The 15,787-nt window shown below is 54.9% G+C and overlaps 2 protein-coding genes across 2 annotated transcripts; both read right to left on the bottom strand.

The window, feature by feature from the left end:
* Positions 1-730: 730 nt before the first annotated feature.
* EAH_00008450 (hypothetical protein, conserved) lies at positions 731-7,052 on the bottom strand (the record flags this gene model as incomplete). Its single annotated transcript, XM_013395602.1, has 2 exons — positions 731-6,577; positions 6,945-7,052. 2 exons carry the CDS (start codon positions 7,050-7,052, stop codon positions 731-733), a joined length of 5,955 nt encoding a protein of 1,984 aa, XP_013251056.1.
* A 7,416-nt stretch (positions 7,053-14,468) lies between these two features.
* Positions 14,469-15,711, bottom strand: EAH_00008440 (hypothetical protein, conserved; the record flags this gene model as incomplete). Its single annotated transcript, XM_013395601.1, has 4 exons — positions 14,469-14,635; positions 15,082-15,208; positions 15,489-15,544; positions 15,681-15,711. The coding sequence occupies 4 exons, from the start codon at positions 15,709-15,711 to the stop codon at positions 14,469-14,471; spliced, it is 381 nt and encodes a 126-aa protein (XP_013251055.1).
* Between the last annotated feature and the right edge of the window lie 76 nt (positions 15,712-15,787).

Here is a 15,787-nt window from a genome sequence, read left to right as displayed (position 1 = left end):
CTCTCTCTCTCTCTCTCTCTCTCTCTCTCTCTCTCTCTCTCTCTCTCTCTCTCTCTCTCTCCGTTCCTGTCTTTCAATCTGTCTTCATCTGTCTTTTGTGTCCGTCTTCATGTCTTTGTTTCTTTTTTATCTTTTTTTGTCTCTGTTTTTGTCTGTCTCTGTCTGTTTTATTCAGAGCGAGCTGTCTCCTTAGTTGTCTCTAGGGCAACTGCCCACACCTACCAATGCTAATTACATATCTGCTACTGCTGCTGTTGCTGCTGGTGTACATGCTGCTGCTGCTGCTGCACAGCGCCTCTGTGTGGCGGTTCAGAGAATATGCCAATATTACGGTTTCGCAAGTGCTGCTGTTGCTGCTGCTGCTGCTGCTGCTGCTGCTGCTATTGTCGCTCTCCTGCAGTGTATGGACAGCTAGTCTACCTGTAGGGACTGTCAATACCTGAGTTCGGAACGCTTTGCCCTTGTGATGCAGCAGGAGCTGCAGCAGCTGCAGCAGCAGCAGCAGAAACCTCTGCAGTTGCCGCAGCAGCAGCACGCCCAGGCGCGGTAGCAATTCGCTGCAGCGTCTGTTGGTTTGCTGCTTCCGCAATTGATAGCTAACTGGCTAGCTACACAAGCACTTTCTAACGCACACAGCTGCAGTACCAGCAGTGGCAGCAGCGACAGCAGCATCAGTAGGAGCAGCAGCAACAGCAGCAGAATCCGGAGCAACATATTTCAAAGAAACAAACTAAAAGGGAGTAGCAGCAGCACCTACATGCGCCCCAGCAGCATACCGGTTGCTGCGTGGCTGCGCAAACGGATTGCGGCTAACGGGCACTGGTTGCTGCTGCTGCTGCAGCAACAGCTGCTGCTGCTGCTGCTGCTGAGGCGGAAGCTGTTGCTGCATGGGCGCCTGAACCTTCCCCACATACGCAGGCCATCCCAGCTGGTGTTGCTGCTGGTGCAGCGGCTGCTGCTGCAGGTACTGCTGTTGAGGCTGCAGCAGCGGCTGCTGCTGTTGAAGCACTATGTGCTGCGGATGCTGCTGCAGCTGCTGGTGCACTTGTTGGGCCATTTGAAATTGCTGCGCCCAGGGGCTCTGCGCTGGCAACTGCTGCAGCGGCTGCTGCCCTCCCTGAGGCCCTGCGAGCTGCTGGAAATGCACTGAAAGCTGCGGCTGCTGCTGTTGCTGCTGCAGCTGCTGCTGGGAGAGCTGCTGCAGCGGAACTTGCTGCTGTGGAGGTCGATGCATCTGCTCATGCTGAGACTGGTGTTCCTGCTGCTGCTGCTGCAGTAGTGCCTGCGGGTATGCTGCTTGCTGCATGTGCATTTGTTGGTGCGTCAGCTGCTGCTGCTCCTGCTGCTGCTGCTGATGTTTGCGTCGCCGATGGCGGCTTCGCTGCTCCTTCAGGTAGTGCTGCTGCTGTTCCGTCTGCTCCTGCAACGGCACTTGTTGCTGCTGCTGCACCTGCTGCGGCAGCGGTTGCTGCATCTGCTGCTGCAGCTGCTGCATCTGCTGCTGCGGAGCAAACGCCAGTGCATGCGGAGCTCCAGGGTACGGGAGCTCCTGCTGCATCGGCCCCTGGTGCTGCAGCTTCTCTAGCTGCTGTTGCTGCTGATGTTGTTGCTGCTGATGGAGCAGCAGCAGCATCCCAGCCGCGTAAGGGTGCTCTGTCTGGGAAGAAGCGTTTGGGTGGGTCGGCGCAGCTGGCGGGTATCTGTGCTGCTGCTGGTGCTGCTTCGGGTATTGCTGCTGCTGTTGTTGTTGCTGCTGCTGCATATTTGCAGCAGCAGCCTGCTGCAGCGGCCCCACAGGCCACGGCTGCTGCGAGTCTTTCACTACGTTCCCCATTGGAAGCGCGAAGGCCGGAGTTTGCTGCGCATCTCCCGAAGGGAGCGACTGCCCTGGCAGCAGCTGTTGCTGCAGGTGCAGCTGCTGCTGCTGCAGTTGCTGCTGCTGCATTTGCTGCTGCTGCTGCTGCAGCCGCTGCTGCTGCATCTGGACTTGGTGTTGGTATTGCAGACTCTGGAGTTGTTGAGAGGGGTACTGCAGCTGCAGGCTAGCGTATTCCTGCACTTGAGGCGGCGGCTGTTGCTGTTGCATACTGCTGCGGTGCTGCTTCTGTTGCTGCTGCTGCTGCGGTTTTGAGATGGTGGCATAGTGACTCCCCTGAAGAGGGCTGCGTGCCTCAACCGCCTGCCTTCGTTCATGCATCTTTGCCAACGCCTGTTCTTGCTGCTGCTGCTGCTGTTGCTGCTGCTGCTGTTGTTGCTGCTGCTGCTGCTCTGTTGCAGCAGCTACGTCTGGTTCTTCTGCTGCTGCCTCAGCATCCCACCAGGCCTCTTCCCACTCCGTAGGGAGGCCCTCATCTTGTGTGCCTTGACCTGCAGCAGCAGCAGCAGCAGCAGCAGCAGCAGCAGTCCTTTTGTGGTGTTTGGATTTGCGCGACGCCTGCTGGTGCTCCTTCTTCTTCCCATGCTTTGCTGCTGCAGCAGTGCCTCGTGCAGCAGCAGCAGCAGCATCCGCTGCAGCATCAGCCGCAGAGTTTCTGAACGGAGAAGCGCGCGAGGTGTGGGGCTCCTCCGATACATCATGGGACTGTAAAGGGCTGAAGGAGACAGAGCGCTGCCAAGAGTGCATGTGCTGCTGCACATCATCGCTTTCCTGCTTCTGCTGCTGCTGCAGTGGCTGATCTCCCCCCTTCTGCTGATGCTGCTGCTGTTGCTGCTGCTGCTGCGACTCGTCCTGCTGCTGCTTGTGCTCTGGCTCCTGCTGCGGGCGGTCCTGCTGCAGGTCCCGCTGCAACGCTGGCGATCGCCGTGACTCCGTTTGCTGCTGCTGCTGCTGCTGCTGGTGCTTCTGCCTCCCTCCTCTGTTAAACGTCTCTCCACGAACTTTCTCGCGTCCGGAGAGCTCCCACCACTGCTCTGCCTCCTGTGACTCCTGCTGCTGCTGCTGTTGCTGCTGCTGCTGCTGCTCGTCTTCTTCGCCCTGCGGCTCATCGGGGAGCCTTGGGAATGGCGACCACATGCGGCGGTGCTGCGATGGAGAACGGATAGCTCCTGCTGGTGCTGCTGCTGTTGTTGCTGTTGCTGCTGCTGGCGGTGGTGTTGCTGCTGCAGAGACAGGGGATTTAAAGTGAAACTCAAAAGGGTCGTCATCTGCTGCAGCCGGGAACTGCGGAACAGCCACAGCAGCAGCAGGCTTCCCTGCTGCTGCTGGCGCTGCTGCTGCTGCAGGCACAGACTCAGGAAACTCGGCAGGGAAACAGTGGGATGACAGACGGGGAGTGCCTCCTGGAGAATCTGTTGCTGTTGCTGCTGCTTCTGCTGCTTCTGCAGGTTCCCTGTGAGCTCCAAATGGCCAATAGTGCGCCACCCGCTGCTCTGCCTGCTGCTGTTGTTGTTGCTGCTGCTCCCCGTAGTCGGCTGGCTTCTCTCCTCTTCCGGTCTCGGAGGCTTGCCGACCTGCAGCTGCAGCAGCTTCAGGTGTATATGCAGCAGTAGCACCACCGCCGCTGTTGCTGCTGCCTCCTGCGCCGCGACGCAGCCGGAAGGGGAGCGTGAAGAGGGTCCGCTTCTTCTCGCCATCCGGAATGTGCTGCTGCTGCTGTTGCTGTGGTTGCTGCTGCTGCTGCTGTGGTTGATGCAGCTGCTGTGTCTGGTGGGGCGGCGGAGGAGGAGCTGGCGGCATTTGTTGCGGTTGGTGTGTTGGTGGTTGTTGCTGCTGCTGCTGCTGCGTCTGCTGCTGCTGCTGCGCATTCACCGTTGGCTGCTCTGGCTCTCCGGGTGAGGGCTGTGGGCGTTGTTTTTCGGGGAATGGATTGAAGACACTAAAGAGCCTCTTCGTTAGCTGCTGCTGTTGTGGCTGCTGCTGTGGCTGCTGCTGCTGCTGCTGCGGTTGCTGCTGCTGCATCAGCTGCGGAGGCGCTTGCGGGTGTGCGCTTTGCAGCTGGTGCGGCTGCTGAGGCCACATAGGCTGGGGAAAGCTCTGCTGCTGCTGCAGCTGCTGCTGCTGCTGCTGCTGTTGTTGCAGCTGCTGTTGCGGTGGCACCGACTGTTGTGGCAGAGGCTGCTGCTGCTCAGCAGCTGGAGGGAAAAGGACTCCAGACGGCTGCTGCTGCTGCTGCTGCGGCTGATGCGGATGCTGCTGCTGCTGCTGCTGCGGGTGCTGCTGCAGGTGTGGTTGTTGCTGCAGCTGCTGCGGCTGGACGTACAAATGGTGTGACAAGGGCGGAGCCTGCAGCTGGTAGGGCTGCTGGTGTGGCTGCTGCTGCTGCTGCTGCCGCTGCGGCTGCTGCTGTTGCTGCTGTTTGAAGACGAAATTCCCCACAGGAGGCGTGGGGAGCCACGCCGCAGGCCTGCGGGGTGGTGGCCAGTCGCCGTTTTCTGCTGCTGCTCCAGGTGTATCTCCTGCTGCTGTTGCCGCTGCTGTTGCGGGTGTTGCTGCTGCTGCTGCTGGAGTTGCAGTATCAACGCCTCCCCCCGCCGGCCACCGAGGGGCCTGCTGCTGCTGCTGCTGCTGCTGCTGCTGCCACTCCTCCTCTCTTGGCCTCTGCTGCTGCAATCCCTTGTCCTCATATTCCTTCGCGGATGACTCTAAATGTTTTGATTCGCTAGATATTGTCTTATCACCAGCTGGTGCAGTAGCAGCAGCACCTGAAGCAGCAGCAAGCCCAGTAGAAGCAGCTCCAGGTGCAGCTGGTGCTGTAGCCGGAGCAACGTCAGCAGTTCCAGCAGTTCCAGGAGCAGCTGCAGCAGAAGCAGCTGCAGCAGGTGCAAGTGCAGCAGAAGCAGCTGCAGCAGGTGCAGCTGCGGGGGGATGCTCTCTAGGAGGAGCCACGGCAGGCGATTCTGCTGCAGCAGGAGCTGATGCGCCTTGAGCATTTGTTGCGCTTGCTGCAGCTTGTGCTGCACCTGGCGGTGGCTGTGTTGCTGCTGGAAGTGCTTCTGCTGCCGCAGCCGGTATGGTCGTCCCTGCAGGTGCTGTTGCTGCAGTTGCCGCTGTTGCTTCATTTGCTGCTGTGGCTGCGTCAAGCTTCTTGCCGGTATCTTCAGGGTAAGCCTCCCCCCGCACACCCCGTGAGACTGCGGAAGCCGTCTCTGCAGCGTCGTGGGGCGCAGCAGGAGCAGCAGCGACAGGAGCAGCAGCAGCAGGAGAAGCGGGAGCAGCACTAGCAGCAGCGGCTGCCTGCGGTCCGTCCGCCAAAAGAGACGCAGCAGCCCCCAAGGGTAGCATCTGTTGCTGCTGTCCTCTATCTACTGGTGCAGGGGCTCCATATGCTATCTGCTGCTGCTGGCCCTCCTGTTGCAGCTGCAGCTGCAGCTGCATCTGCTGCAGCGGATGCAGCTCCGGAGGAGACTGAGTTATCTTTTGCAGCAACTCCTGCCTCACAGCAGGGGGCAAGTCAGCAGCAGCAGCGGCAGCAGCAGATCGTGCTGCTGCTGCTGTCGCGGGGTCTCTGCAATGGGCAGCCACGTCCGCATAGAAAAGGGCATCCAGAGCTGCATAGGAACGAGGCTGCTGCTGCTGCTGCTGCTGCTGCTGTTCATTCTGAAGGGGTGGAGCTTCCTGCTGTCCTGATGGGTGCCGTTTCGGCACAGGAGGCTCCTGATGCTTCTGCTCCTGTTGCTGCTGTTGCTGCTGTTGCTGCTGTTGTTGCTGCTGCTGCTCCGTCTGTAGTGAAAGCAGTTGCTGCAACTCCTCCCGGTTATTCAGCGACGACTCTTCTTGCTTGTGTTGCTGCTGCTCTATATATGCCGGCTTCTGCAGAGGCAGCTGCGGCTCTAGTGATCCCTCTTGTTGCACGGAAGGCTGCTGCTGATGCTGCTGCTGCTGCTGCTGCTTTTGGAGAGACAGTTGCTGCTGCAGCGATCCCTCTAGCAGCATCAGCTCCTGCAAAGCCTCGCCGTTAGCAGCGGCAGGAATTTGACTGTCGTGTGGAATTGCCTTTTCCTGGTCTGTTTGCTGTTGCTGCTGCTGTTGCTGCTGCTGCTCCTGTTGCTGCTGTTGCTGCTGCTGCTCCTGTTGCTGCTGTTGCTGCTGCTGCTCCTGTTGCTGCTGTTGCTCCTGCTGTTGCTGCTGCTGCTGCCGCTCTTCTGCGGAGTCAAACAGCTCCAGGAGGTCCACAAAGGGACTGCTACAGCCTGTTTGCTGGTTTGCTGCAGCAGAGTTGTCTGGCTGTTGCTGCTGCTGGAGCTTCCCAGAAGCAGCAGCTGATGCTTCTGCACCTGCTGCGAGGCTGGGTGCGGACGCTTGGAGGGGGTTACGGTTTGCTGTTGGTCTTTGTTGTTGCTGCTGCTTGCGTACTTTCTGCTTCGTGGCAGCTGCAGCAGCAGGCGAAGACGAGCCCAAAGGGGGAGGAGCATCGGCCCCATCATCAGCGGCAGCGGCAGCAGCAGCAGCAGCAGCAGCTGCTGCTGCTGCAGCTGCTGCTGCTGCTGCAGGGATCCTGGGGAGAAAGCGAAAAGCCTCAATCATCAAAACCCCACTTCTTCTAGACTTGTGCTCCAAAGGCAAACGACTAACACTCGTCACTTCATGAGGAATCAGGCAGCAAGCCATGTACGCGACGCCCACGCACTTGTCATCTTGCTGCACACAAACCCTAAACCCTAAACCCTAAACCCTCAACTCCTGTAACCCGACAGGGAGTGGCTAGCGGAAGAAACATGAGACAGAAAAAAGGCATAAAGGGAGCAGCAGCGAGAGACATAATAACAATGCCCCAAGCTGCTGCTGCTGCTGCTGCAGCAACAGCAGCAGCATACTGCAGTAGCAGCAGCACGCAAAAGCAGTATCCGCCACGAACCGCTGCTGCAGCAGCAGCAGGCAACCAGCGAAGCAGCAGAAGAGCTTCCACAGGACCGACTACAGCCGGGAGGCAAAGGCACACGAGCAGACAGTCGCCAGCAGCAGCAGCAGTAGCAGCAGCAGCAGCAGTAGAGGATTGAGAGCTGACCATGAGCCTCCGTCTCCACAGAGAGAACTTCAGCTGCTCTCTAGGAGACACTCCAAGGAGACCGCAGGTAAACTGCAGCGAGACAAGAGCCTTCGTCCCTGAGGTCATCGCAGCAGCACCAACAAACGCGGTGTATGGACAGCTCCGCCACACAGCAGCAGCAACCCTCCCAACAGGGTAAGCCAGATAAATGCAGCCTCAACTGCTGCAGAAGAATGCAAGCAGCAGCACCATGCAAGCAGCAGCGCCATGCAAGCAGCAACAGAAGCAGCAACAGCAGGTTGCAGCAGCAACAGAAGCAGCAGCATGCACGCAGCAGCAGCCAGCTAAAGTCACGACAGAAACAGCAACAGCAAGCTGTAGCAGCAAGAGCAGCGGCCAGCATGCCGCTGGCTATAGAAGCAGCAGCAGCAGCATCTGGCTATAGAAGCAGCAGCCGCAGCTGGCAATAAGAGCAGGAGCAGCAGCAGCAGCAGCATGCAAGCAGCAGCAGAGGGAGCAGCAGGGCTCTCTACCTTCTACCCAGTTGCTCTGTCTGGGGCAAGCCGAGCCGCACTCGACTGCAACTCTGTAAGAGCCGTTGTGCTTAACTCCTCTTGCATCCCAAACGGATAATACTAACGAAGGAGGTAAAGTCTGAGGCCCGGGGGGACACCGACGTAAACCAAAGAGGCGCCAGAAACGCCCTTCAAGGTGGAGAGAGAGCGCGCGCTGTACATACACCCCACACACACCCCACACATCCGCATTATACACACACAGCGCGCCAGCAGCAACACAGCGACAAACAACAAACAATAAAAACTAACTAAGCGCTGCAACTGCATCACGCAAACACAGATACACACAAACACACGCACAGGTGTAGGCACAGAAACAACCAGCAGCAGCAGCACCAGCAGCAGGAAACGAACAAAAAAGCCGCTGCCGCACACGATCAGCAGCAAGTAAAGGATAATAGCAGCAAAGGCTCAGGTATAGCAGCAGCAGTAGGAGCAGCAAATTGACCTGTACGCTCCAGCATGATGAAACAAGAAGAGCCACAGCAAGCTGCTCCGGGAGGCAAGCGATCTCCGCCACTTGCTGCACCTTCCGCAGCTTCTGCGGCGTGAGAGGCAATTCATCCATTCCTCGTGCTTGATGCTGCTGCTGCTGTTGCTGTTCCTGCTGCTGTTGGTGCTGCTCCTACTCTTCCTGCCGTGGGTTCTACCGTCACTGGCGCTTCCGACCACTGGGCGGCGAAGGCCATCCCGTTGAGATCACAGCATTCTGCGGCGGCCGTTTGCTGCTGCTTCTGCTGCTGCTGTTACTGCTGCTGCTGGCTGCAGTCGCTGCTGCTGCTGCCCCTGTCTTGGCGCTGAGGAGAGGCTGGAGGCAGCGGCACGCCTGCTCCCGCGCGGGAACCTCCGCCCTTCGTGACGTCCCTCAGTGGCTGCTGCTGCAGCAGCAGCAGCTGACTCAGCTGCAGAAGCGGTAGCAAAAGAGGTAAAGGCAGCGGAGGCAGCAAGAGAACAGCTAGAGCCCAGCTGTTGCAGTGGTCCGGTGCAGCGCCGCAGGGTGTTGCAGCAACGTGGAAAATAGAGTGTCTGTTAAATCCCTCATCGACTGTTTCAAGAACAAAGTGTTTCTCTAATCAGTAGAAGACGTCTCGAGAGGAGCAGTGAATGGTTATGGATCCACCGGCTGCGGCTGCCTTTCAGGTGTACATGCACCTCAACTCGGCCTGGGAGAATTCGTGGGATCTATTGAGCTGCAAACGCACCAACACTCCTCTGCTGAAAAGCAAGGGCATCCTGTCTTGTGCTCAGCAGCAAGGCTAGAGTTGCTGGAGCCAGCAGCAGCACTAGACTGTCTACAGCGGACGGGAAGGGGCCCCCTGGTGAAGCTGATGTGCGGTCTGCTCGCGCTGTTGCGGCGTTTGTTTAGACACAAGTTTAAAATTAAATTGTAAAAGGCATAAATATGCTTATTGATGCCTTCAAATTAACCGTCAGCAAAAGCAGCCATCCGGGGGCTTCTCACCGGGCCTTTGGTCTCAACGCGCTGCAATAGGTATGAAGGCAACATACAAAATGCGGTATCATCAATTACAGGGAGCCCTAGGCTGTCTGCCTGCCTATTCCTCTTATACTGATGGCCTTTCTGGCGCCTTGCCTGATGCCTGTTCAGGGCATTCTGGGCTGGTATAATGTAGTCTATCCGGCGTTCGTATATGAACGGTTGCTTGGTCGTAGGAGGCAGCCAGCATGCAAATAGAAGGACAGTAGTTGCTTACTGTGTTCGTGCAGACAGCAATTGGGGGTTGGTTGTGCTTGCATGTGAAAGTGCCTTGCACCATGGATTGCAACAAGGTGCGCTGCAGTGTTAGGTTGCCTCCTCTCCCGTGCCTCAGCACCGTAGGCCGCTGTGCTCAGAAAGTTTGGGGACTGAAGGAATGGCCAGCTGTTTTCATCAACTTTCTAACTTAAGCCTTCTGCCTCGGTTGCTGCTCATAGCGTTCCTCGGATAAGATGGCGGACTCGCGTAGGGAGTTGGTATCACGGCATGATTCATCGGGGCAGGCGAAAGCAGCAACCCCCACTCCCACAGCAGGGTGGCCAGATGCATTGCAGCGACTAGTACTGGAGGTTCTGTGAAGGCCAAACATTTTTCAGATACAATTCCAAAATCGTTATTAAAACCTCCGCCCTGCGCTCCTCCTGCTCAATGGAGATTGATCAGGATCTGCCCCCTGGTAGAGAAGAAAACCAAGGTTAGGAGCCCTCTCTAGTTAGAACAAGGTAACTGTCTGCATCCTCTTCAGCGCAAAAAGTTACGGCAAAGGCAATTTATGGGAATGCCACCGCCTTCCACACAACGGCGCCGAGATGTAGAGCAGTGGAAGAGTTCTTCGCTTCTCTGGAATTGTTCTCCCGTCTTCACAATGTACCCGAATGGCTAAGTTCTATTGGCGTCTTCGATATCAGTAGGGGTGAGCCGCCTTCGGTGGACATACCTAAGCAAGGTTCCCACTTCTCAATATTTCTCCAGGACTTCGGCGGCCTGCTGAGGTGCATTGCCATGCAGGCTTGTTCCCACGTTTGCAAAGGAATAGGATATGGCAGAATTAGGAAAGATTAAATATGGGAAGTTGTCGACAATGCATTCAGTCGAGACGTATTCGCCCTTGGTGAACGGAAGTCCAACGGCGGACTGAAAACTTCTAGATCAGCGGTTCATTACAGGGCAATCCGTAAGGGAGATAGTCGGTAACAGCATGGGCTTCAGAAAGGCAAGAAAGGGGTGAGAGGGTGTATCGCACCAAGAATTTGGAATACTTATGCATCGAAAAGGAGAAAAGATACCACTTTCATTTCTGTTTGGAAATTACCAGAATATTGAGCCTACTGATAAGGAATCAGTGGATGCCAGCTCTGCCAGGGAGATGGTAAGAAGCAGTAGCCTACAGCAACGGAAATTCGGCACGTATTGAAGTGCATCTGCTTCTTCTGCAATGACCAAGGTAACATAACTCGATATTGCAGGCGCATTCAAAGGGCTTTGGGATTGGAGAAGCAGGAATTCGAGCACCGCCGTCAGGAGAACAAACAAAACAAAAAGGAAAACGGCATGGACCCCACACAATGCGCAGAATGTGGAAGGGGACAAATGTCGTGACAGGCGCTCCTGCATATCCACCCAGAGTCAACAGTTTGCCTTATCAAGTTAGTACCAGTGATTAGGCGTTACTAGCGTTATTTGACCACAGGCTGAGATAAGTGGTGTGCTTGCTGACGCCTGAAGCGACGGCGGTAAGGTGCAAGCAATTTGTCTATTCGGTGTCGCAACCTTGGAGGCTATGCCTCGCCGATGGCAGACAGGACATGGGAATCAGCAAAACTATGGATGTACAGCGCGGCAAATTTTCCAAAATGAGTCGTACTACCATTGTACACGACGTTTATGTTGGGCAAGCCCACCACGACATATTCAGGTATACCGTGGGTAACCCAGAAGAGGGCGCCGGTGCGCCGCCCCGCAGACGCTATTGAGGTTCATGTTCGAGGATCCACTGGCAGAGTGCATCTCTCACCGCCATCAGCGGCGTTTGCTTCCTCTACGAGAAGGGGAATGGAATCAATGTTCCAAGAAGAGCGATGAGGTTCCTGTGCAGTGCAGAAACGCTACAGGGGAGAAACTGGAATACCATGCACTCCGTCGTGATGGTCTTACGACGACACGATTCGTCTCAGTTAACACCGGAGGAACAGCAGAAGTGGGCACAGTTGAAGCAAGCTCTCTCAGATGTACTGAATAACAAGGAAATACCACCGGGAAGGCAACCTGCTGGACGCCCAATTCACCGCATTAAACTCATTCCTAGAACGGCTCCAAGCGGTGCTCTCAGGTAAAGACAACTGTAGCATTTTGAAGAGGAAGTAGAGAGATAAACAGACTGACTTGCAAAGGAGAGGTAAGTTCAACCGTCAACCGGATTCTTTCGGCACATTCCGGTGCTGGTGACAAAAACAAAGAAAGAGCAGTGGCGCATTTGCACCTACGTGCGAATCCCAAATAGCACCTACGTGCGAGTCCCAAAGCATACTCACGTTAGAGCAAAAGTTTCTGATGGCCCGGGCTAAAAGCAATGCTTGATCACTCGCAGGAAGCAGCAGCATTTCCATCATCTGACGCAGTGCCGCGCTCTTGAAGGGCCCAATACATCCCGATGACAGGCACAGAAATTGCCCACACGCACTCACAAAGTACCGTGCGTGACGAATTGGAGAAGCGTAAGATCATGGACACACGCGTAACTACCCGCACAGGCCACAGAAAACGAGAATATTACATTTGATGTCCTGGAGATCGGCAGTTCGAGTAGATGTCCAAAAAGTAATTGCGCAAAGCAACCCCTCAGGAACATCTACTCGCCCTCCTCGACGCAGCGTTAGCAACTGCAATCGTGGATAGGCGCAGCGCAGCTTAATTTTGGGCCGTGGTGAGCCATTCGATTGCCGTTCCCCTGTCACATTTAAATAGCCGCTAATCTTTTTCTGACTATGTGTTTTTCGGCACTAATTATTCTTCTTCCGTGGTGTGCGCCCCTGCTTTCACCTATAGCTACATCGGCACCTTCGATCTCAGCACTTCCATTTTGTCCATTTTGGGAACGGGCCCCCCCATTTTGGAGCTGGTATGACCCCTTACCACGCGCGCACTGGCGTTTTGCAATTAGGCAGTTCAATTCATAGTTTTAGCCAGATATAAATGCGCCCATCAAAAAGCGGCATCCAACCCAGCACGCCCTCATTGGCCAGAGAGAAAGCCACTAAGCATGCGCCCAGCAACGTGAAGCGGTTCAGAAACGGCAGCAGCAAATCGAAACACCATCTCCAGACGTCTTTAGCCCCCCTTCTCCCTCTCATTTTGCCTGCTTTTCTAATGTTGGGGTCAACAAGGCATACGCGGGCATTTGCTGCTCTGGGGAGAAACGGGGCGGATGTAGTGTGCTCTGCGTAAAATTGCTGTTTCGTGTTGGCTGGAGATTGAGGACAAAGCAAGTACTTAGCAAATTTTGCAAGAGTGGGTGTAGGCGAACTCGCATGTGGTGTTGCCGTGCAGGGCTAGTTGCAGCTCGTAGCCGCCTCCCCCAAGCAACAGCCTTATGCCGTGGGCCAGTGTTTCAAGGAAGCCTGGAGATTGGAGGGGAAGTCAGCTGCTTTTCGGAAATTCCTATCTGGAATTTTTGACTCTCTTGGCGGGTCTCAGCCACGATCGAGGACCCTCGCTACACGTGATCTGCATGCGCTACAAACGGTGTGACTGCAGGCTCAGAGAGGATGCCATCTCGAAGAAAATGCTCGGAAGCTGCACGAGTCGTAGACTCGTGGCCTACTTTTCTTGTGCTGAGGGCATTCCTAGTGTATTGTCCCAGGCATAATCAGAACATTCTGGGGTGCAGAATATTTGCTCTACAGAGACATGCATGCATGAACGTGCTCGGTTCAGCCATACACCCAAAAGCACACACTCTCTGAGGCTTCAGCGCAGAATAATGGAAATGGAACATTTACAATGTCTCCTGTGTATAATACTTTAGACGGAAGCTTGGTTGTTCAGCTTGACATTCTTGTGCAACACAGAAACCGGTGTATTTCCAGCAATGGACAGCATTCCGTTGCCTTCCTAGGCGGTAGCCTTAAGAGTTTAGGGTACGGGCTGAGGACTGCACGCCGGAGTACGGCGTGCATCCGGTATAGTTGCCCTCGCCATACGCGCAGTGAAGTCATGCGAACCAAATAAGAAAACGGCCCCGAAATTTAATTTATTTGCGAAGGAAGGAAAGAAACCCTTCAAAACCCTTTTGTGCCTTAAGAATCGAAACATTTGGTTAACATATACACAGCTGCTGCCTAGCCCGTAAACTCCAGCGGTCGCTTTCTGTAGCTTCCGATGCATGAACTGTTCTTTAAAGATTTTGTTTTCGCCTGTCGCACTCCCCAAACGACCAACGAAGAAGCCCGAAATCTGCGCCAGCTTCTCCACTTTTTCCTTTCATGTAAAGGCAGAATGGATGCCGTCATCAAAGTAGCTGTACGGAGAGCGTGCTCGAAATTTTGTTTAGTTTGCCTTGAAAGGGGGGAAAGCCTCACTAGAACTGAAATGCTGCTTAAACGTTCATATGCGGCTTCGTTTTATATCCGGGGTAGACAGATGAAGGCTACGAAAGGGAAAACGATACTCAAACATGTGGTGTTTCTGCCTGGAAGTTAGTATGAACTATCGGCGGACGCCACAGCATTATGTCCTTTCAAGAACAAAGTAGCTCCTGAAAATAAGATTTCGGGCGCGTTTAAAAAATTGTGCTTAACCTATCCGAGCAATGCATACGATTCTTTCGGCTTCGCCGCGTTGTGCTGTGCTCCGTAGATATAGCCGGGTCCGCTTTCTCCTCTAGAGGGCACGAAACTCATCTATAGAAGCTATTTTACTCCTGCCCACCCTGCAAAGGCTAATACGTACACTGTCTGTGTGCGTGTGACTCAGTGTAAAATTGAATGCCTTTCCAGTTCCTTTACCCAAAAATAAAAGCAGCCTGGTTTGGTGCGTGCCGCCACCGCCCATTTGACTTCTCGGCCGCGCCAGCCAAACCACAACTGCATACAGGAAACAGCTTGAGGGACAGAGATGTCAGTGATCCAGTCAACCTCCCGCACGCACTGCCAGAAAAACCAAATACAAAAGCTTAGCTGGGACAGGAAATCGTCACTCTGTTCGACTTGCTAAGCACGCGACGAGGCCCGTAGCACGTTGCTTGAATAGGGCATAACGTGGTTCCATCCTGTTTCTGAAAGAATTATTAAAAAGTGGAGTGGAACGCAAGGCAACTGGACATATATGTCAAAAGCAGCGCAGGCAAGCTAGCGGCTGCGCCGCATCAATGCGAAGATAAAGAAGAACGGTAATGTGCCTGAGAGGATAGCGAAGGTCTCCTTCCCCTTCATTCAAGATATCCACCGGCGAATTCATTCAAACGTAATTCTAATTGCCCCCATTAGAACCGACTCCCAGTTGGGCCACTTGGGGTCCGCCACTTCCCGAGAGATCGGTGCCTTGCTCGAGTGTACTGGGACCAGAGGCACCGCTTGGGGCGTCTCCAGCAATTCGTAACTGTCCCATTGCGACAGTCAAAGGCTGCAAAATCGACGCTGAACACAAGTTATGACCCACAAACAGAAAAGTTGCAGATACTTCATTTCCCTGACGCCTGACAGTCAAATAGATATGCACGGCTGCCGTGCCAACGGCTCCGTGGCACAAAACATCGGGAAAGGTTTCGGCAGGTGTCGCTGAAAGCTGTTGTGCATGGCTATGCTAACAGGAACAAAGAGGCGAAAGATCATCTAACTGGGGGTCGCGAACGCGCACTGAAACCCCTGATTGGTTTGCAAACAGAAAAACTTTCGTGCGCTCAGGCCGACCTGACAACATAAATGTTATCTGCCCCTGTACGCGGCTTGAATCTTTCTCTTGGATAGAGAATATCCGCCTTGTGCTGTAGGTGTCTGCAGAACACTCGAGAAGAAGCAAGCAGCGAACCTTGTGCCCACGGGGTACACACGATGATTTTTGTTGGAGCAGAGTCAAGGCCGACCGCGAGCCAAAGAAACACTGTCAGCAGCTCCACCGACCGTGTCAGGCTTGCCTGGTGCCCGAGATTGGATTTCCTCGACTATGCTCAACAGCGCTTGCTCCAGCTGCACTCCGGCTTCTAGTGTCAACTGCAGCAGGAAACAGCACCCCCGATGCGGCAGCTTTATGATCAGAGCAACTTATAACTCTGATCCCCCCCGCAGGCACCAAAGTTCCCTTTTTCGTTTCATGTCAACGTCGAAGCGTTTACTCCTTACCTTCTGTGGATCCCAGGGGAAATATATCTGCCGACACAGCGAGCACAGGTGCAAGGAAAAACAATGTCCCTTAGGAGAAACGACCCTCCGAGTCCCCAGCTCTTCAAGCGGCAAGTGCGTGCATGTGAAGAACGACGGCCTGGAGTCTTACTAGTTCGGTGACAGTGACTGTTACATCTATTCCCTTGAATGTGAAAGACACGGTTTCTGAAAGCCACGCAAACATTGCAGAGGCTCAAAATTTTCCCTCTGCATTTTTCAAGCCACTGCCATACGAAAGCAACGCAAGACAAGGAACCCGAGACAGCTCGATGCAGCGACAGAGAGAAGGGTTCGTCGTCACCTGTACGCAGGTGCTTGGACCGACGACACATTTTGCAGGCTGCGCTCAAGATTTGTTTTAGTCCTTCCTTTGCCTGTTGAACGCCCCAAAGACGGTGCAGCGTGTCA

Source organism: Eimeria acervulina, genomic scaffold (genome assembly GCF_000499425.1).
Source record: "Eimeria acervulina Houghton genomic scaffold, Eah_scaff40, whole genome shotgun sequence".
In the NCBI taxonomy this organism is placed as follows: domain Eukaryota; phylum Apicomplexa; class Conoidasida; order Eucoccidiorida; family Eimeriidae; genus Eimeria; species Eimeria acervulina.
Note: the sequence above shows the minus strand (reverse complement) of the source record. Positions and strands in the feature narration are given on the sequence as shown.